The 22,874-nt window shown below is 35.0% G+C and overlaps 1 protein-coding gene across 1 annotated transcript in view; it reads left to right on the forward strand.

Annotated features, from left to right (window-relative positions):
- LOC136038021 (kinesin-like protein KIF3B) overlaps positions 1-22,874 on the forward strand; it is a gene marked incomplete in the record, with an annotated part of 95,886 nt that overhangs the window by 42,654 nt on the left and 30,358 nt on the right. The window contains 5 exon segments of the mRNA XM_065720960.1: positions 3,805-3,937; positions 6,134-6,324; positions 8,234-8,439; positions 15,049-15,199; positions 18,449-18,672. Of these exon segments, the coding sequence (XP_065577032.1) occupies positions 3,805-3,937; positions 6,134-6,324; positions 8,234-8,439; positions 15,049-15,199; positions 18,449-18,672 (905 nt within the window).

Consider the following 22,874-nt stretch of genomic DNA (forward strand, 5'->3'; position numbering starts at 1 on the left):
AAGGGGATAATCAGCGCTTATGGAAAGGATCCTAACCAGTTTTCCTTCAGTGATTTACGAGTAGCCTACACTTGTACCCTCGTAAGAAGGAGCTGAAAGCGTTACCTCCTACAGAAGGTGTGTTTTGGGATCATGGTAAGCGTTCTTACTATCAGCTTGCAATCTGAAATGCCTCATTAATTGGAAGACCATGTCTGCTAAGTCCTTTCAGCTATGTATGACTATTGTCTGGATAAGTGGACCAAGAACTGTAAATGCCTTCCTCGATTCTGTGATGTCTATGCTTGTACCGGAAAGTGTGATAATTTGCCAGAAATAGTATAAGATTTGCGTAATTTGTGGTTATTTTCCTTAAATTCTTTTTCTTTCTCTTTTTTCATCAAAAGCTCTATTCCTGCAGCTGATATTTTTTTTTTATTTTGGACTCTACTTCTGTCGAGGCTGGGATTCAATATTTGTGCACTTAAACTTATTCCAAGTGGCTCCTGTTTTGAGTCTACTAATGGAATAGAGTTGCAAATGTGTTGTCAATTGCTCTGTTCCTCCCCATTGAACATAACTCTAATGCATGTACAGGAAAGTTGGTTTCTGGTGTCACCAGTTAAGTGTATTTTAATAATGTGCAGTTAGGAGGCTAGATCTGATTGTGCTCATCTTTTTTTTCTTTTTTGAAATAATAATGTGTTATATATATGTGTCATAATAATGTGTTATAAGGGATCAAGAGTTAAGATGACATTAATGAATCTGGCTAAGTATGTTAAAAAAGGGCTGATACATCGGTGAAGATGTGTCTCTTTATAAATAATTTCATGAAGATCCATATATATGTACGTTTTTTCTTTTTAATTTATTTGTGTCTTCCTTATTGGCTTTGTTATGTTTATGTTCGGTTTTTTTTTCTATGGCCCGACGGCTTTTTTGGAAACACATACATAAATATTTAAAAAAGAGTTAAAATTATATTGTTAGATTGGTTTTCATGACACAGCCAAATCGTTTATGGTGATTGAAGAGCGATCATCGTCCTTGGTATACAAGATTTTGAAAGTGGAAGTTTCGAAATGTTGTATAACAATATATTCTTTATGCTGGCTCAAAATCAGTAATAACGAGTTAAAGTTTGGACTAGTTATAAGCATTTGAAAATGTAAAAAAGGGGCCCTAAAACACGAACTGTTGGTGAGAAATATACAAGCAAAATGAGCGTATCTGATAATCTTAAAATGGAGGTTCAAGCCACTAGTAGTCGTAAAAAATTGCAAATAGTGTTGCGAAATTGTCAATGATTATAATTGCAAAGCTAGCTGAAGCTTATAGCTCTCTTGACTTTTTGAGTGACAAAAAAGGTCGTGCAACAATAAAAAGCTAATTTTGGCTATTTTGTCTTCTCAAACAACAAAATTCAGCTCAATTTTAGGCAAAATGCAATTGAATGGAAATCCGAAACATCTTATGTATATACGTACCGGAAAAACCTCGTACTAAATATTTCGATTCCTGGAGATATTGCCGCATGGCAGTGGACTTCAAGTCTTAAACATACATGCAATCTAAGTAACATGAACTGTTTTACAGACGCTAATTTTAAAACTTCATTCAAATGATTGTTTTGCACTGTTGCACAGCTTGACATTGATCCACATTCCCTTCTATGGATGAGTCTATTGAATCTTTTCTAGAGGCCCAAGGGCAAGGGGTGCATGAGGCCTCAAAAGCTGAATTTTAGGCCCGAGGCTCTCAATATTTCATAAGAAGTCCTCCCGATCAATCTGAGGAAGGCTGCAAGTTTACCCCTAACTTTCTTTTATTAGAAGGGATATCTATAGACTAAATGTTGAAAAGTGTAAAGTATTTAAATTACTTAAGTGACAACTAAAACTATAAAAAAGAGAATAATAAGTGACCACTTACCACTTTTATGGTCCAGCAACTTATCCTATGTTGATTTCCTTTTCTCAAATGAATAAAAGAAGGTGTGTTAAAAAATACAGAAAGGAGATTTTTTTTCATCTAAGACGTCAATTTCCATTTGCACGAAGTTGGGATTTCTCCGGTATATTCTATTCCGTAAGTTCAGTTACGTGGCTCCAGATGTTTCATCTATGATTTTGTCAGCGTATGGCATTTTTATTTCCCTTTGTAAATTCTATTAACACATCCTTTTAACAGAACTGTTTTTTTTTTTTTTTTTTTTTTCTAAACCAGTATGCTACCCTGGATAAACCTTTTGAAAAACACTAGGACATGGCAGAAAAAGGAAATTTGAGCGGTAAATTTTGTGTTTTTCTTTTGTTTTCTTTTGTCCTTTCTCTGGATGACTCATGGGATTCTTTCCCATATAGGTTTTAGTTTTGTGTCATTTGTCTCCCTAATAATGGAGAAGTCTGGCCTAGTTAAGTTGTAAGGGCCCTAATATATTGTTAAAATATCAATCTAAAAAACATATACCCTTGTGAATATGAGTTAGCATTGGTACTAAGTCAATCAGCAGAACTATACTTACATATCACCCAGACTACAAAGTCTGTGATTTTCAGCATAAGCCATACTCTCCGTAAAGAATTCCGCCAACCTCCTAATAATGTCATAACTTCTACTTCTAATGACGTTTAATAGGCGTTCTTCATCGTATTTTGCGCGCACAAAAACGGTATCTCCTAATTTTTCCAATGTTTCCCAGCTGTGCACCCCCATTCAAGCACCCACCCATTGGCAATGGACACTCGTTTTTTTTAACATAGTTCAAATATCTTAAATTCCAGCTCTCCTCTGACCAAATTAGTTTATTCATGGGCTTTTCATCAGCATGGACGCCTTTTAAAGATACATTGGGAATTGTAGTACCTTCAATTTTGTCACATCTTTTTAACTGTCATGAATTTCTCAAGTTTAAGAAAGTGACTAAACCAATTGGTCAAAATTAAACGAAAAGTAAACTTAAAAAAGAAATACAAAAAAAAGAAATCTAATGCGTTAGAATTTTTTTTATTGTCGAATCTTTTGCTATTCGAAAGGTGAATTCGAAAGATTGAAGAAAGTTGAAGTTGAATATTCGAAGGTTGAAGAACAAATATTAGGAAAAGAGCACCAAAAAAAAATGTGTCAATGCTTGGTAATGTGATCGCGAAAATTTGGAGAATGTGCTCTCTATGATGCTTTATATCTCCGTGATCGTCAGCCAATTTACCAATGTATCCAAATTCTATCGTTTGCTGCAGATTGTTGTATTACTTTGTTGTTTTTCTTTTATTCTTATGACAAAAAAAGGAGAAATGGGGGTGACAGTTCCAACCTCTATGACTAGGATAAAAGTCAATGCGAAGAATCTAAAAAATATAACCGGAGTCTTCTTTTGCTTTTGTCAGGATTTCAATATTTTTCAACCGAAAGTAAGGAGCAACGTTAAATCTCAAAACGAACAGAAATTGATCCGATTATGAGAGGGGACTCCTCGTCAATACCCCGCCCTTTACGCTAAAGTTTGACCCTTTGTCCCATATCTTTAGGAACGACTCCCAAAACACAAGGTCTGTTTTATTAGAATCATAATTTTTTTTCAGAAGTATTAAAAAACTGTAGCGTGAAGAGTGGGTATTGAGGAGGGAAAGCCCCTTACATATACGGAATAATTTCTGTTCGTTTTGAATTTTAACGTTGCTCCTTAGTTTCAGTCGAAACACTTCGTACTATTTGCAAATTCAGTTGATAATACGTAAAGAGTGCTTTAAGCGTGATGTTTGGGCAAAACCAATGTCATGTTCAGAAGTGTTTGAAAGGCTTACCTTAAGTGTTTATTTTTAGGGGGATCGCTTCAAAGAAGCAACGAAAATAAATCTGTCCTTGTCAGCCCTTGGAAATGTAATATCAGCTTTGGTTGATGGTAAAAGCAGTCATATACCATATAGAGACTCTAAACTCACTCGTCTTTTGCAAGGTAAGCGTACAGCAGTCCCTACATGAACTATTGGGAGGTCCAGAATTTTGTAAGACATGAGGGAATGATGGTAAAAACTTTTTTTTTGCTGGATAAATTCCCAAGTAAAGCTTCATCCGAGCCAGGGGGAAGGGAGTGGTGGCCGAACAGGTCTAAGAAGGGCAAGTAAAACTGCAAAAATGAAACTACGTCCAGGACATGACACTCTCCTCTACGTAAATCTGCCACTGAAGTGAGCTATATTATTGGCAATAATTCAGCTATGCAAAAAAATATTGGCCGTTTGAATTTTAAATGCAGTTTTTTATGTATACCATCAAAATTATTTTGAATCTAGAAGCAAGAAAGAAATGACAGAAATGGATAAACAACGTCTAACGACGATAGGTTCTAACTACGATACAGATAGAAGCGGAATATTGGAATTCAAATCCGAAACTCGTGTCCCTTTTATCTTTCTTTTCTTCTTATTAGTTTCATAGGGAAAAGATCGTCCTAGACGTGAACAGGGAAATGTTCATCATCTACTTGTACTGTATTTTAGTGTTGTTAACATAAGTTGTTTACCAGTTATTTGTTGTTTCTTTTTGTTTTTCATTGGAAAGGCAACATGATCTAGAAAATCATTTATTTATTTGAAGTTTTTTGGGTTCGATTTATTTTTGTCAGTGGAAAAAAGAAGAATATTATCAAATAGAACGATAAATATACACAGATCCGGTCATTTGTGGGTTGGTTAAAGGTAATTTAAAGGTGGGTCAGAATAAGTATCTTTTATGGCAAAGTGTATCAACTTGTGTGGACAACACGTTTTAATAAGTGAAAACGGAGAACTGTTTACTTATACACTTGTACATAGAACGAGAAGTTCGGGCCTATATTTGTTGTACTTATTGTAACTGTTACTCCCTCAAAATATCGAGCCGAAATTATTGTCTGTTTTTTTTTTGTCACGAATATCAAAGGCCTGGGAGATACTCCTTTTCTGGTATATATATTTAAAGGAATAAAAGCTCATTTAAGACATAGGCATAAGATATAAGGGATATTTATTCAAAACAAGGCTTAGCAACATAATAACTATATTGCGGAAGTGCCAGAGGCAGAATGTAGCGCAGTACTAATTAAAATCAATTATTGAAAAAAAGAACAGGACAACAGCAGTTGTCCTGAACTTTTTTCTGTAAAATCACTAACATTTCTCCAAGATTTTAGTTAAGAATCTAGTGTGTTCCAGGTAATAGGATCATCGCTTCGGATAAAGAAACATTCTCTTGTTGTTAAACAGAAGTCAACTATAAACTACGAGCTCTACGGAGGCCCCCATTTGATGCACGCTCATAGTGTCCCGTCTTTGTATAGATTTATTTTATATTCAGATTTACCCTTAAATTCATCCAATTATGCAAGCTCATTAAGGCTAAAGAAGGGCCTTCTAGGTCTATTAAAAAAAAATGCTTAGTATGGATAAAGTCACTTTTGCTCTTTTTATCTCCAAATCTTCAAGTAGGAAAAATTAGATTTATGCGAACCGCTTCTTTATTGAAGAGCGATTTAAATACTTAAAAAGATATTTCAAGGCCGGTATTACCATTCAAGGTTATATATAACATCTACAATGCGAGAGGTATCTGCCACTGTTACAGATGCCATTCTGATTTCAAATGCTTAACAATAGTTTTAGTGTGGAAACTAATCCGCTTTTACCGGATGAGAAGCTGTTTACCTGTGTAAAAAAAGTGTTTTGTCATAGAACATCCGATTTTTTTTTCTCCATTCTAAAATTCATTGAAGATTATTGTTTATGCTCAAGCACATAACTAAACAGCAAAGTTCCTATTGTGGAAATATCCCTCTACGATTATTTGTCATTTTAATTAAAATCAGCAATGAATTTTTTGCTATTTTCTCAGTTGTTTATTTTACAAACTGGATTAAATTAGCTTATCAGTGTTTCAAATTTCACCAGAGAGTGAGAAAAACTGTGGAATTTTTTTTCTTTTTGACCGAGATTTTTTCAGACGGAAAGTTCTAAAATATATCCAATTTCCAAAGTAACATTTTTACTATCATTTAATTTCGGCGTTTCATCATGTTGTTCTAGACTATTGCATTTTAAACTTAGTGCAGCTAAGGGATTTGTATTAATTTAGTCGTGTTGCCTATACTGCCCACTTAAAAGAAATTGTTCCACAGATTCTCTGGGTGGCAACTCAAGAACTGTAATGGTGGCAAATATTGGTCCAGCTTCATATAACTACGATGAGACATTGACGACGTTGCGTTATGCTAGTCGTGCCAAAATGATTAAAAACATACCTAGAATTAATGAAGATCCCAAAGACACTTTGCTCCGCCAGTATCAAGAAGAAATTATGAAATTGAAGGTAATAGCATAATTCAAGTTACATATACACAGTTTCAAACAGGGTTTGCGAGGTAAATGGAGTTAAAGTTTCTGCTTCCGCAGTTCCCCAGATAGAGACTAATGTGGATTTTGAATATTATCTTTTAAACCTTAAAGATATTTATCCTTTTCTTGTTATAGTTATTATGAACCGTTTCCTTTTTTATATTTATGCTACATTTGTGCATTTAGAAGATTCCTAATCGTTGAGTCCATCGTTGATATTAAGAAAAACTGCTAAAGCGTAATCTTTTCCTATAACTTGACAAAATCCTAATTCGTTGATTTTGCTATTTTTAGTTTTTCGAACTTTAACGTCATTGCACTTGACTGACTTTAACTTAGTCAGTTTATAAGGAATTTATTAAAAAAAAAAAAAAAAAAAAAAAAAAAATCAGGACTAATACACCAAAATAGACCTAACTTTTCAGTAATTCAATTTAACCAGTTCCGTCGTAAATTTGCTTCCACTCATTCGAACTGCAAAAACACGTCTGGGGGCATATGGGGTGCATTGTTTTAAAGCCAGAAATGTCTCTTCTTTCTCAATTGTTTAGTGTTTTTTGTGTCGTTGAGCTGGTTAAATAGGCAACTGAATGATGTAGGCTGGCTATTTTTCATCAATGTCCACACAGTAGCGTATACTAAGTTATGTTTGATGCTTAAGATAAAAAAATTAAGGTAGTCTTTTACTCAGAATGGTCAAAAGTTCCCAAATATGTGCCTTGGGGGGAGGAGTACATAAACTACGCGACCCCCAGGGGAAAGGAATTAAAATTATACAACTTGTCTGCTCTTTAACTATAAATTTTAGTAGAACAGATGGGCATATGTGATTGCAAGGATTTTCAATCTCTGTAAAAAAGAGCTAAGTTCAAACTGGGAATAATTCGGTGCAGAAACGAGGTAAGTCTTGATTCAGTTCAAAATTGAGAGAGGTTTGGACTCCTTGCCAAAATGATCTAAATCTCGATTTAGCCCTTGTTTTGTTTTTTTGTTTTTTATCATTTGACCGACCAGTTTTGTTTGTTAAAATTACTAAGCATTAAGGATTAATACTACGTGGCATCTACTCGTAGTTTATGAACACCTGCCACTGTGGATATTCTTCTGCTTGTTTGGATTGAACACTATATATTCGCCGCGTAGCTTAGAAACCAATGGCCTGTATGGAAGGAAGGTACAGTTCCTTTTTTTTGTAGTGTGTCGAATGGGTAGAACAGAAGGTTTAGTTAACATGTTTCAGAATAATACTTTTTAATGGGTTCAGAGGTTTTCTGGCCTTTGAAGTTCTGAGTTATGATCTCAGCTGTGACTTTTTGCCTCTGAAACTAGAAGCTTTATATTGTTTAAGTTGTTCTTTTACTGCAGTCCAATTTCAAAAATTTGACTGAATTCAAGCAATGAATGAAAAAGCAAAACACTTTTGCTTTTGAATGAAAATTTGACACATATCACAGTTTAGGCCAACTCGTGGGATACGATATATATCCGAAATTACTGATAAGACCGCTAAAGCACAAAAACTCACCGTTTGTTTGGTAACAGTCGTCTTCCAACACAGTTGCAGCTTAAAAGCATTAGAAATGAAAGTTAAAAACTCAACTATTAGAAACCCAGATTTTTTGTGTGACGCTGTAACTTGAAAAATGGATATTATAGTTTTTGATTTGAACCAGATCCTATCTTTGTGTGTACTGCAGCAGGTGTAGTCACTCGTCTTTTTTCTTTTTTTCTTTTTTTAAAAATAATTTATTAGAGACGTTAAACACATGTAATTTGTTAGGACCCACCCTTTATACTTCCTTGTCTCAACGGTGAAAACGCACTTCATTTTATAAAGAATTCCCATCAAAGTATTTGAACAAATGTGTTTTTCTCTTTGTCAGTCTTATTTGGAAAGCAAGCGTGAGCGTAGCGGACATCGCGAGAGAAAGAAAAGAACTGACTATGATAGTGATGATAGTGGTGCAACTTCTGACCCGGAGATCATGTATGAAGCAGAAAGGGATGCCATAATGGGGAACAGCCAGCTTCTTGAAGAGGAGAAAAGACGTCTTCTCGCTGAAGTTGAAGCGAAAGTCATAGAATTAAGGTAACTGTATAAGTTACTTCTTTGCTTATGGAAATTTCTCCATTTTACAGTACAAAATCTTAACACGATATTCAACAAAATCAAAGGTTTTATAGGCAACGCCATAGTGTCGACTTAGTAAAGAGCGATATTTTCCATGTGCTATTTTATTAATTTAACTTCTTTCTCATAGTCTCTTCATGTGCTCCAATCAAACCTAAATTTTAAGCTACAACTAACAACTCACTGCAGCATCAAACCAACTGAGGCCAACATCTAAGCACGCTCCTCCTCCATCCCAATCCATTCAAATACTCGATACTCAACGACGAAATTATCTGCATTCCTTGTTTCATGTGTATGGAGGGTACTATTAACACGAAGAAGCTGCAAAAACTAAACGGCATACATTATTTCAACATTGATAGGTGAATTTTGTAGCTTGGTAATCTCGAATTTGTTCAACATTAAGCACTTTCAATTGTTTAAAACAAGACTCTTTGTCATTGGCATTTTTCACATAATTACCAACTAAACGAACCACTTTATTCTATAAAATTTTCGCTCTTCCGAAATTCACATACAAATTACTTTACCAAACGACACAGCCGTAAGAAATGTACGGGCTCACTATTGCATGGTATAAAGTTATAAGGGCCGATAGCGGTAAAACATTTTTCAATCTACGTATCACTCCTAAACCCCTTGCAATATCTGCTGCGACTAAATCACCGTGCTGCTTCCAAGATACATTGCAATCAAGGAAGAGCCAAGATTGTGTATCGTTTGCACTTGCGACAAAGCTTTACCGCTTTTTAATCTCTACTGGCCTGGGCGTTAAAATCTCTTAATAAAAACACCATATTTCTGAATGGGACCCTATCTATTTGTTGCTTTAGATGTAATTGAAATTCATCCGAATCAGTACTATCTTCGTCAGTCGGTTCTACTGGGGCGTATACTATCCTACTATGCTGATGCCCTGCACTTTTTTCATAAAATGAGTGACAAGCATTCTATTATTAATTACCTTCCCAGCCTAAACAAGCCATACAAGCTTCCTTATCCATTTGGAGCCCTGCTGCCTGTCTGTGTACCCTATCCTTCCTGCCTGAGTAAATAAATTCCATATCAACTTATTTCATGCTTTCTAACCCTGGGATATGAGTTTCTGAAAGTTCTAATAATTAATTTCAGAAGCGTCTGATGTTTGAAATGTCAGTTTGAAGTGTCTGAATTCGTCAGTCAAAATGTCAATACCATAGTTATTTTTTAACGTTGTAACATTCTTAGTTGCGACTTTAATATTCTTAAGTCGTTGAAATTATTTGACCTCAGGAAAAACAGTGGTCCCAGAACCAGCGCAGGACGGGAACTAACACATCTTTTCAGGTTTATGCGAAGCGCTTAACCTGGCTTAGAACCAGATAGTAAGAAGTCCCTGTACCCCCAGTTGAACGGAGGCTTTGTGCAATCCTAACCCCAACTTGGTCACAACATGCTTTTTCACACTTGGTGATGCTTTTTTATCAACAAGTGTCGAAATCCTGCACTGAAAATCTCAAGCCTACTGCCGCTGACTCCTTATGTTGAACAATTCGGTCCTACATAACAAAAAGTAAAAGTAGGTAGTATCGACGGAGCAAAAAGGTGGTCGGGCATTCCGAACCTGCCTAGTTGAACAATTATGGTCCTGATTTCCTAGCTGAAACACAATATTAAAACAAGGTCCTAGATTACTATTCATAATCGAGCTTTACTCTACTCTAGAAACGTAAACCAAACACCGCTACTACTCTGACTTTTTCATACAATTCTCTGACTGCAACATGGCTGTGAATGCGACTTAAAATCCAGATAGCTGAATTCTGTAGCACATGAGGAGTACGAAGGTGGAAAGGAAACGTATTTGACCAGACAGAACAGCAGTAAAAAAGATATGGATGTAAAAGAGAAAATAAAACATACGAATAATATTCCTGAAAGCATATTTCTCAACTCCAGCAGCATTCCAACATTATGGGAAATGTTAGCACTAATTACTCCATTATGTTTTTAAAAAGACAACATTTTATTTACATACGCTCCCAAATACTTTGCCTCAACATTTCACCTAAAGTTGAACCCTGAATTCACGTGGAATAATTTTTGAAACGAACATAAACAATAAATGATGACATCAAGATTTATTGCTAGTCTGTTGGCCAATAGCTATATTTGAATCTGACACCTACACTCAGTGTTAACATTAACTGGTTATGAACTATAGCTGCAACTGTAAACTGTGTGTCATCTGCATTCATAGCTAGAATTTTCTTAACTGAAATTTTGCTTCCTATTAGTCTACATGGCTGTTTAACATCTAGAACATCAACAGCATTACGTAAATCCTTGATAGGAAAAAAGAAAATCAAACCAGAAAAAACGAAGAGCCGAGAGATATCCTTGTGGCACCCCCTGTTTCACCTCTCTAACCAAGATAATCTACCATTAACGTCTACACATTGTATTCTATTATTGATGAAAGATTGGGTGAATCCCGAGGCACTGCCACAAACATCAGCTTTGACCAGCTTCTGAACCAGTATTCTGTGGTTGACACAGTCAAGTGCTTTCACAATATCCAGAAATAGTGAAGTAACTTTCATATTGCTATCTTATGAATCATTGATTTATTTCGGGAGAAATAAAAGCGCCTGCTTTGTTGACATGCTATTATAAAATCCGGATTGGTTGTTATTAAAAAAAAAATCGGACCACCAAAAAACTTGTCAGTCTCCTACAAGAAAATTGTTTGAGTAATTCTAGAAAAACCTGACAATAATGAAATAGATATATAAATACCTAGATTTGATCGATCAACACTTTTAAATATACGATTAGTTTTGGTACGTTTAAGACAATCCGGAAACGCATCTTTCTGAAAGCACTGATTGATCAAAAACATAGAATCTAGCTGAATTTTACAAGAAACGAACTTGACAGTCTTTGTCAGAATAAGATCAATACCAGCTGCAGAATTACTAAACTGTGTGGACCACTTCCTTTAACTCTGTCATTGTCACAGGCTTGAGGTATAACGTGACGTCGGCCTCTTCTGGTAAAGATCTCTCGAATTCATTTCCCACTGAAGTACTAGGATTATTGTCATTCAGCTTTTCAACGATATCGGTAAAATGGTCACTAATACGAATGAGGCTAATTGTATCTGGGAACCTCTCGTCTTTAGTTTTGTGCCTCGTTAATCATTCTCAATGTTTTTGCACGACCTCCTTCAGTTTGCTTAAATTTCTTTTTACAATATTTTTCTTTTAGCTCTTCTCTGAATTTTATTTAAAAAGTTATTATATATACTTTATATTTGTCATATGTGGGTTATCTCAGAAATGGTAAAAAAAAAGTAAAATAAATATTATTCTTGAAGGCCATAAGATTGAAGTAGGACTATCCAAAATCAAAACTCATTAAGTATATATTTCTGAGTACAAGATTACAGATCTGAGATTAATACTGCAATAGAAACATCCAAAGCCAAATTATGCTGAGTGCATATTTACAACTGCTTGGCATTTTACATGTTGTTGAATAATATGCTTGATTGGAGGGCCCTAAATAGGGTCCTTGGGCCCCAGATCCGTCCAACACTCCCTAAACCAAACTTCGCACATATAGTCGAACATGAACCGCTTTTGACTCATTATCATTCTGAGATTCTTTAGGGCACGGTTAGATATTAATGAATAAAATTGTATTAGACACATCCAAAGTCAAATTATGCTTGGTGCATATTTACTACTGCTTGACATGTAACATCTTGTTAAGCAATATTTTTAATTGGAGGATCCTTTGGCCCCAGGCCCGTCTAAAACTCCCTAAACCAAACTTTCAACATGAACCACTTTCGATTCTAGATCGTTCAAGGATTGTTCAGGAAATGGCTTGCAATTAATGATTAATAATCTTTTGGATCATGGCATAACCGTCTAAAGTCAAAACACACTATATAGTCTACATATTTTACAAATAGTGTTTGAATTCCACCGAAATAGGGTATTTAAAGGTTTCTCAGTATCGATATTATGAATCTGAGGCTAATATTGCCATTTATATGATCAAAGTCAAATATATTTTGTATTCATTTAATGAGAGATATTATGATATGATATATATGTGATACGAGTGATTTTTAGCCAAAATTGTATTTAAGGATTGTCGGGCTTGCTGATAGACGTGCACATTTTACAAACTGTAGAAACTTTACCCCTTTTTGAAGTCAGAGTCACGTAAGGGTTTTCAATAAGTATAACGAAAGGTGTTTAAGCGAGACCCTCTCTCCTGCAACCCTCCGCCTTGGAACTCACAAGCTTGCACTTCTAGACGTGTTGTACCTCTCCCGGCTTTGATCATTCTGGGATTATGTAGGGAGGGGTCCTCAAGGGTTAAGTATTATTCGTTAAAAATCGGCAAGATCGCAGTATGGCTGCCTTAGATAAAAACAAACTAATTAAACATTTAACAGTGTCTTTTTTTATGTACACCTAAGCTGTTATACAAGGATTACTGAACTTATTGATTACAAATATAAGGCCAGTATTACAATATAGAGATCCAAAATCCAAAGATGTGTTGTACAAAGGGTCTTTGTTTTCCGTCAAAGTTAGTATTTAAAGATTATTGAGCTTGCTGATTATAAATCTTAGGCTAGATCTAAAATTGCAATTTTATCCGCATAATTGTCGGCCGTCCCCTAGGCATGGGTCCTACATTATATAAAAGACCCATTTTGGAACAAGGGCTTCAGAAATAAGTTTTAGAACGGTTTTCTACTATTTATTGGAATCCCTATTGTGCAAAGATTTTGGTCTTCATAATTTCAGGATCCTGAGGTCTATTTATTGTCAGGAATATTAAAAGCGTTTGAATAAAATTTTTCTGTAGGATATAGTTCACGGATGATCTAGGAAAGAAACTTGTATTTAATAGATTATCAAAAGAGTTTCTAGTTTAACTTCATCCCAGAATATTCTCCCTCCCCATCTCCTAATTTTTGTATATAGACCAAGGCTAAATATAAAAGTTTAGTAGTTTTTTGTTGTTTTTTTTAATTGGCCATATAGCCATATAACTGTCGATGAGAAATAAGTACAAAAAATAATGCTTATCAAAGAAATCATCAAGCTAAGCCTAAATACAAGCATTAGGAGAGGCGGGGAGTGGACGGCTAGAGCGTGGTTAAACAGGAATAACTCTGAAAATCCCGCATATAGAATTTTTTCAATGTAACAAAATGAAAATTTATATTGTAGTGTTTGTGTCAGAAGGGGGGGGGGGGGGAATGAACTATACTGTTTTTTCAAGGAACCCATTTTTATTAATATTTGAGGACGCAGTTCAGAAGGGTAGGACGAGAGAAGTGATTTACCCTGGGCCCTTTGATGCCTTTTGGTAGCCTTATGTATGTACATCCGCTTTTTATTCGTCCAAAAATAAGCTAAATCAATAAAGTTAGACTTGTGGAACTTTGTGCGAAGTGAATTGGAAACCTTGAGGATGTAACGAAATAGGCCATGGAGTATGGAGATCCAGAGTTCGTTTCATTTCAGAGTTCAGAGTCCATTTGTTCAACAATAAAGTACTTAATAAGAAATTTCCACAGAATATGCAAAAAACACATCCCCCCTCCCCGAAAGGTTCTTTCGTCAGGTAAACAGGGAAGAAAGGAGAGAAATTAAATCGTAGAATAGCTAGTAGCCTGTAATTCACTAATAACACTAGGACCACGCGACGCGAGATATCAAACCGCAACACTTACACATTCAAAATAATTATGAAACTGATTTGCACAAGCCAAATAAGTCCTTCTTCATATTACTCAAACATAATTATAGTTATTAAAATACACCACAAATGCATCAACAACAATAATAATAAAGTAATAGTTCAAAATTTTACTATTAAACTTAAATCATCATTTTAATCCTGTAAATTAAACTCTTTTGAAAGGAAATGAAACACCAATGTTTTGAAGTCCCAAACGAATGACTAACCAGTGCCGCAGCTGGTAGAGAATTCCGTGCCTTTAAACTTCCGATTACCGGATTAAAGTCGGACTCACCGCGTAGAAGAAATTTAGACGTCAGTAGCATTACGAAGGTATATGGAGAAAAATTAGAAACAAAAGATGGACTCTTGAAAACAGCTGGAAGTTGCCTGTGGGATAGAGATACCTAAAAATACTTTTGTTGTGAGCCTCAGTGTCGGCTCACCACCTCAAAGATAAAGAACTCTTTAGCAAATTTCTCCCAGGTGATTAACTATCCCCCATTTAATAAAGTCAAGTCTAAGTCATCAAGAGCTATTGAGAACCTGGGTTTTGACTATAAGATTTGATAGAAAAATCTATAAAGTTCAACGTCCCCTGTGTCGACAAGGTTTTCGATCCAAGCAGGTAGCACTGCAAGGAACTTCCAAAGCTTACAAACTGTTCTAATGTTAATTTCTTTGATTTGATTTTTAGCGTTTTCCTAGCAGGTATGCTTGAAAATTTTGAGGGAACTTGTATGAACTTTAAGGAGAAAATTCTGCTCCGTCTTACGCTGGAGGCTGTCGTTGATTTTCTGTATTCTTTAGGCGACAGAAGGACGAACAAGTAGCTATACAAGACAAGATTAAAACCATTGAAGAGAAGCTCATTGGTGGGAATGAGAATGCCATTATTCAGAAAACATCTGAGCAGCAGCAAGCTCTTGAGCGGAAAAGAGAAGAACTCATGGAACGTCAAGTAAGCCCTATTTTGAACATCACAATTTGTTTTATAAAACATTTTTTTAATATTTCAAGCTTTGTTCACATCAAATTGGAAAAAGCCAGACAATGCAATGCTGAATATTCCGGTCCCATACAGACTGGCCGTCTTCAGCATATAAACTAAAATGATACAAATAAAACATCGCTATCTAAACAAAACAACAGACCAGTTACATATTGTTTAAAGCTCTTATTTTCCGCAAAGCAGTTACAGCTGCGAACCTTTTTGAATTTCTAGTTTCCGGTTCATTGGCTTGATTTGTAAGTGAAGGCTCATTATCAGGTAAGCAAAGGTTTTGGGGGAAGCAAAATTTACTTCATTAGACTGAAGTAAATTATCATAAATTAAATGTAAGCCCAATTCACCTACATCTCTATTAAAAGCCAGGTTTTCGAATAATTTTTATTTTTTAATTTCAATGGTTTCCCTAAAAACTTGGTTTAAACACCGGTCCTTAGAAATCAAAGAGACATTTTTGAACATAATGTAGTGGTCCAGGAACTTAAAATTGTGTTCAGGTAGAGATGATGTAAAATTTTAAGTTTGGATTTTAGCTTCAGGGTTGACGGCATAGATTCTTGATGTTCTAGCAATCTAATTTTTAAATTCTGGTTAGTATTTCCTACATAGGAGCGTCCGCAAGTACATGGGATTTCATAGACTCCACTTTTATACTCCACTGAAGTTAGATCCTTTCCAGAATTTGGAAAACTACTTAAAATATTACTACTTTTTAAAGCTACCCTTAAACCATTATTTTGTAAATTTCTTTTTAGTTTTTTACTCGGGTCTGGAACATATTGCGAAGTATAAAATCGTCCTTCTCTCAAGTTGTCTCTAAAACTTCCTTAGAAATCTCCAGCGAATTTTTTTTTTCTTGAAATCGTCTGGGTTGATCATTCTTGAAAAATTAGGTTGATCTTTTTTTTAACCGACCGTACTTTTAGTATCTATATTCCGGAATTTATAGAGTAGGAGTTTTTAAGTATTTAAAGTATTTTTAAATATCATCAGTTTTTGGTTGAAAAAATTTCTACATTTTCTTATAAAAGATGATGAACGACGTCAAAAACGTAGGTTACAACCATAAATGAAGTAAAATGATTAGATGTTGCAACTTCATTTTAAATGAGCCGCGAAACAGTTGTCTGTGTTTTAGCAGTTCCCCGCTAGCACTAATGAAGATAAAAGCAAGAATAAAAGAAGACACATCACAACATGCAAAAAAGTACTTTTTATTGTGGTTCCAGATAGAGGCTTAAACTTTACTATTCGAGTTTTTTGACAATGGCGATTCCAATGGTATAGTTTTCATTTCTATTATGTACCATTTTTGAGGGTTTTCAGGCTTTTTTCGAGATTCGATATAAAAAATTTCTTAAACAATCTTTTACCATTTAAATTATTTGAAATCATAGTTACCATTCCTGGAGCTTCTAATGGCAATCTTTTCCACTTGACAACTTTTTAAAAGTGTTTCTTATTTTGGCTACTATGAGCCGTGGTTGGCTCTCAACCAGGTTGCAGCTTTCCACACCGCCATGATCTTTCAAACGCTGGAAGTACAAGCTATGGCTGCATTATTTATCTAAAACCAGCACCAGTTATTCATTCCCTCTGTATTTGGCGGTAAGAACAATTTGGTTATGTGCCTATTCGTGAGAAGGCTACGTGAACACTTTATTAATTATTCCGAAACTTCGTAATTAAGTTACATTAGTAAGTATGATGATTACGTAACCGAATGTATGACGACAAATTTTTATACGTGCAAAGTATAAGACATGAATAAAAAACAGACCAATTAGCCCAATTATGTGGCCCCTTATCCCTGAAGATTAATATTTTTCATAAATATGGATTACAATTTACTACTTGATAAAAATTAAAATATCTTTTTCCTTTTTCGTATACTACAAACCTATTATCGACAGTAAGCAATAATACCTAAGCTCACCCGCCTGAAAATGGATGTGCTTGTAGATTTTCGCTTAAAAAAAAAAAAATCTCTGTTTTGAATGAATAATCCCTTAACCATGAAAGTTTGAATCCTGTTCGTGCTTGGACATTAGAGGTCAAACTGTCTCAAAGTGTGCAGGCAAGAACTCAGTGGGTGTAGCTACCTCCCTGACGATTTTTCAGTGTATCTGGGAAATTACTTGCTTAAGAAAGGTGAGACTTGAATTCACCTCACGCCTCTGAAATTTGACTCCAATTATTTTCACTTTGTCAAATATAAAAAAGTGCTCTTTCAATATTCTGAAATTGGAAACCCTTTTCAGTTTCACTTATATCCCCTTTGGCCAAGGTACAAGCCTCATAAAGTTAAAGTAGATCTAAGGACTTCTACACAAAGGTGGCAGAAGGATACTAATTTTCTACGCCGTTTTTCTAACTTCCTTCCGTAAAACATATCTTGATACTTCCCAAATTAATTTCCCAAAATTATTCCATTCATATTCTGCACTGTCAAATTTAATGGCAAAATCGGAAAGGAGACATGAAAGGATCTCGTAGAAGTCACCGACTAATGCATTAGAGCCGATGAGTACGAAATATTTTTTATTTCCAACGATTTATTTCTCAAACAGTAGTTCAAATTATAAAAAAAAAGAGGAGTGCTAATTTGACACCGCGTCTCCTATAATTCAAGAATAGATTGTATTTTAAATTTGAGAGCCTGCACAATAAGAATACTTGCAGGTATAATACCAAATGTAATGTTTAATTTAACTTTATATCACAATGATCTGAACCTAGTCGGAAAAAAATTAATCATTTTTGAAATTCTTCGTTTTGAAAAACCATCTTTAAGACCGTTTCTAAGAAATTAACGTTGTTATTAATTACAGTAAATTGACTCATTTTCGTAGTGAAGATAAACCAAAATATAGGTTTCTTTGAACTTCAGATTTTTCAAATTTTTTTTCATATTTCGTAGAGTAAATGTTTTGTTAACAACGATTAATGGTAATAGTTCACTAAGCTTAAATTTGCACAAAAACTGCTACCTTTATTGTTTACCTTTGACATGTTAAGTATGATGTTGGGAGCCATTGCAAAGCAAGAACTACGCAAGCTACACACTGCATAAAGCTCTTGACTGCTTAATAATGTTATTTGGTGCTTAATTTTGCTTGCTAATACAAAGTTGCCAATGCCGATAGACTCTTTATTTTTCGAATTAAGCATGTGTCATACTTTTACGGTTTTCAATTTCAGAATATTGAAAGAGAAATGCGTCGTCAACTGCAACTTGAAGAAGAAGGAGCAGATGATCTGATTCAAACTTATACATCTCTTCAGCAAGAAGTGGAATCTAAAACAAAGAGACTGAAAAGACTAGTGACGAAGTTCAAAGCAGCTAAACAGGAAATTGCCGATTTAAGTGGAGAGTATGCCCAAGAACGGGAAGAACTAGAAGTAACATTGGAACAGCTCATAAGGTTTCTATGATTAATATTATCGTCATTAGTCCTGTTTTTTTTTTTCAAATATCCTGAATTGTGTCGTTGAGTTTTGTTATTTCATTGTTTTTCAATTATTGCTTTACTGAGAGCAATAGTTTCTCTTTAGTTTTAAGCATTTATTATGATTTTATCCGTATAACCATTTTCAGATTGGTTGAACTAATGGATAATGACAAGCTTATCCCAGTTCCATCAGGACCCACCTACTTCCCCTCTCATGCCAGATTTTTTCCGTTTTTTTTTTTTTTTTTTTGTGTTACCAAGATAGGCCATTAAATACTTTTGCAATTAGTACCAAAAAATGGAACAGCTTATTCTGAAACACTTCAGAGACAACATTTGAGCCATCTCAGACACTTTACTGTTAACATTATTTTCCTCTGTTTTTTTTTTTTTTTTTTAATGAGGTTTTCAAGTTTCAAGAAGTATGCCATAAAGTCGTATATATCTTTGGATTCCTGCCAATTGTCTACCTCACGGAAGTTTGGTGTTTCACATATTGCTCCAGAAATTGGCTTGCGTAGTTAAGCTTAGCAATGTTAACTCCATGTTTGTATCGAATTGTCATGATGTTACAATCCAAAAGGAACAAAATGTTTTTGTGGACTTTTTTTTCCATCTATAATAAAACCACAAGTATTTATAAATATATATTGTGTTCCAACTTTTGTTTTTCGAATTTCCGCTTATTATGGGCTTAGAGACTTTGCATGCTCTTGGGCTGTATTTTGTAATATATTCTTGGTCATTTTAATGTTCTCTTAAGTTTCCTTGCTTACGTAGAATTGACTTTAGAATAGCTTTTAACGTAGAATTGACGTTAAGGAGATTAATCATACAACCGAGGAAACCCCGAGAATGAAAAGTGAAATTTCGAAGTTTGAAAGTAATATATACATTAAAGCAATCTTTATTTTGTTAATCACAAAATCTTTTAAGGAATTCAGTGGCATTTTGTATTTCAATATTTTTGAGAAGGTTGTTAGGAAGACAAAGAATGTTTATATAAGTTTGGTTCTTCCACTTTACCCATGCTTCAATATACATATGTATAATAACATTTTGGGTGGGTGAGGGGGTTATTACTTACAACTTTTTCATCTTGCTTTCTGGCCTTTCTTGAATAGTTGTATTTTTGCACATGGTAGAACATTTATAAATAAGATATTCGAGGAATGTCATGGCTGGTCAAAACCAATTTTAATTAGAAAATATTACAGTGTAACAAAGAGGACAGAAACAAGTGAATAATAATCTAAAGTCCAGCGTTGACGAGTAGATTCAAAAACATATTGAGAGGATCCAAATTTTTACATTTACAATTGGATAGTAGATTTTGCGTTATATTTGCCTTTTGAATAATCTCGGAAATATTTGACGCTTGAAATTTCCGGCGGCGCGCCGCTGGTTTTCGGCACGGCTTCGGGGATTATTCCTGAGTAGTTTCAAATTAATACGCTTACTTGTCCCTGAGATATTGCACACATCATTTAAGATGTCCATGCAAGAAGTCGAATCTGGATTGCTCTATAGCTTGCAAATCATGCAGAGGGATTTCAGGCTAGACCGCCATGGAACCTGAAGACAATGAAACTGCCTTTAATGTCAAGGATTTCCAAAGTTTTCTTTTTTTATGTTTGACAAAGTGAAAATAATTGGAGTCAAAGCTATCTAGTTCATTCCCTAATCTCTATATTAATTGATTTTGTTAGATTATTACCTTATACATCTTGAAGCCGTGGATTTATATTTCTTCTCTTGAGCAAGGTATTCGATTGAGTTGTTTTCTACGCCTTAATTCCATTTATTCAATCTTAAAAAGACATTTCAACTTTAGGTTTCAGCAAAAGGTAGCCAAATCTACAGATGACGCATGTAATTTATATTCCTTAATATTACAATTGTGGGTTTTTTTTTTTGGTTATGAATCTTTTTCTTTTTCTTCTTCGTATCTACGATGAAGAAAACCCTATAAAGGACTCTTTGCCCACTAAAATAGGATCTCTCTCCTCTCTCTCTCTTTTTCTCTCTCTCCCTCTCTCTCTCTCTTCTCTCCTCTCTCTCTCTCTCTCTCTCTCTCTCTCTCTCTCTCTCTCTCTCTCTCTCTCTCTCTCCTCTCTCCTCTCCTCTCTCTCTCTCTCTCTCTCTCTCTCTCTCTCTCACACACTCACTCACTCTTTCATTCCGCAGCGTGGAGTTACCTGGCTGTTATAGTCAGTCATAACTTTAGATTCTTTCGACCAAACTCAAAACTTACCTTGTTTTTGCAGCAAGCCACTCCTAGCTTAAACTTAGTGCGTTTGTATCACGTGTCAGGACTAGCGCTGTTTTTCCACAAGGAGGTCTTAGTTTTTTTTTTTTTTAGCTTACTCAGTCCGTGGTTTGAACCTAGCAAATTTTTGCACTGAGATTGAGAATAAATGCATGATTCTGGTTTAAAAAAAGACACAATGTACCTACCTTTTTTGCTGTAGAGCTGTTGGCTGAAGGGATTACGGATCCAACATTTATTTCCAGTTATATGTCTCAATTACTTATACGATTCTGGTTTTAACAAGGGTAGATATAACCACCTTTTCAGTAATAATGTATCTGTGAAGAAGCAACCGTATCTTTAATCTGGTGGCCTTGCCATTTGGGCAGCGTCAGTTGTATTCCCCTGGAGGCAGTTTTTTGAAAATTTGAGCTACCAATTCTTTTGTCACTTTCTTGGTCAAATTTTTTGTACGATGTCATGGTGGTTAAGCGGGTACCAGAAAGTAAAACTTGCTCTGGATAACGCTGGTTATCCTCCAATCACTTTGGCTCATAAAAAGAATTTTAGAAATATCAGTGTCTGATCAAGTAAGGTCCCTCTCAAGTTTTAGGGCCACCGCTGCTTAACAAAGTGTCTGGGAAGCAAATGTTCGTGAAAGATATAGCTCTTTACATAATCAGTGCTACTGCGTCGACTCTGGTCAGGAAAGTGCAAGTTGTAGAAATTGTAACCGAGAGCAAAAATTAAAGTTTAGGAACAATAAGTATGCAAATTCAAATTATATTTTTGTAGTGATTCCGATTGCGTAGAATTCATTCAGCTTAAATTTACCTTTAAATGAGAAATTTATGTTGGTAGATAGTTCGTGTAACTTTCAGGGGGGGGGGGTATTTCTGTAACTCCGCTGTATTTTTCATTACATTTTCTACAGTTTTGCTATATTCTTCATTTAATTTACATTTTTCTTTGTTCTGGTTTCTTACACGAAATACATTGATTTTACTAATTTTAGTACAAATAAAAGGACTAGGAACTTAAAACAATTCCTGTTCTGAAAACAATCTGGATCTTTCTTGAATATGAATAAACCAGGGAGCTTGGCAAAAGTATGATATAAACTCGTCACAATAAGCATCCAAACAGATGGAATTGCTCCTTTTTATTAACAAACTGAATGAAATGGTTTATATTTTGCCTAGTTTCTTTCAGAATTGCGTACTATTAAAAAAAAATAAAACTATCATAGGCACGGTCGAAGCCAAACTGAATGGTTCCTTTTTTTCAAATAAAATAAACACACTCGGTGTTATGAACACCGACAATAAAAGACACAAAAAAATTCCGATGACGGGCTGTCCTGCATTTGGATGGCACTAGTCGATTGTTGTTACGGGTACTGGCACTGACTGGTGCAGCTGGAGGGTTAGTTTGGTTTGTTCGAACTTGTGCCTTTGTTTAGGAATGTCTATCGCATTTAGTTGGGACCAATACGGTAGAAAGAGCATTATTTTAAATGGTATACTTTTGGTTCACTATAATCTCGATCGTCGTTCTTGAACTGCCTCCAGATGTTTCTTCAGATAGTCCATATTAAACATTTGTGGCCCCTCCTAGGCCACCCATAGTTAGGAGCAGGGTATATTCACGCAATGTAAATAGTTTTCAACTGAGATCGGGAGGAACCCCACCCTCCCAAATAAATATTGAGCCCACAAATGGGCTAAACGAACTATCAACAAAAGTACAGCGAGCAATACTTACTGAAGATCAAACTTAAGTTTAATTTTAACAATTGCGCAAAGTTCTGACTTGTTAAATTAAACTGCGAAACACAATGTTATAGCAAGGTGGAAATACCCTCTGTGTATATGGTAGCTTATTTAGGAATATCAAGTAATTTATACTTGAAAACTGGTACTGT

This window comes from Artemia franciscana, chromosome 17, assembly GCF_032884065.1.
Source record: "Artemia franciscana chromosome 17, ASM3288406v1, whole genome shotgun sequence".
NCBI lineage: Eukaryota > Metazoa > Arthropoda > Branchiopoda > Anostraca > Artemiidae > Artemia > Artemia franciscana.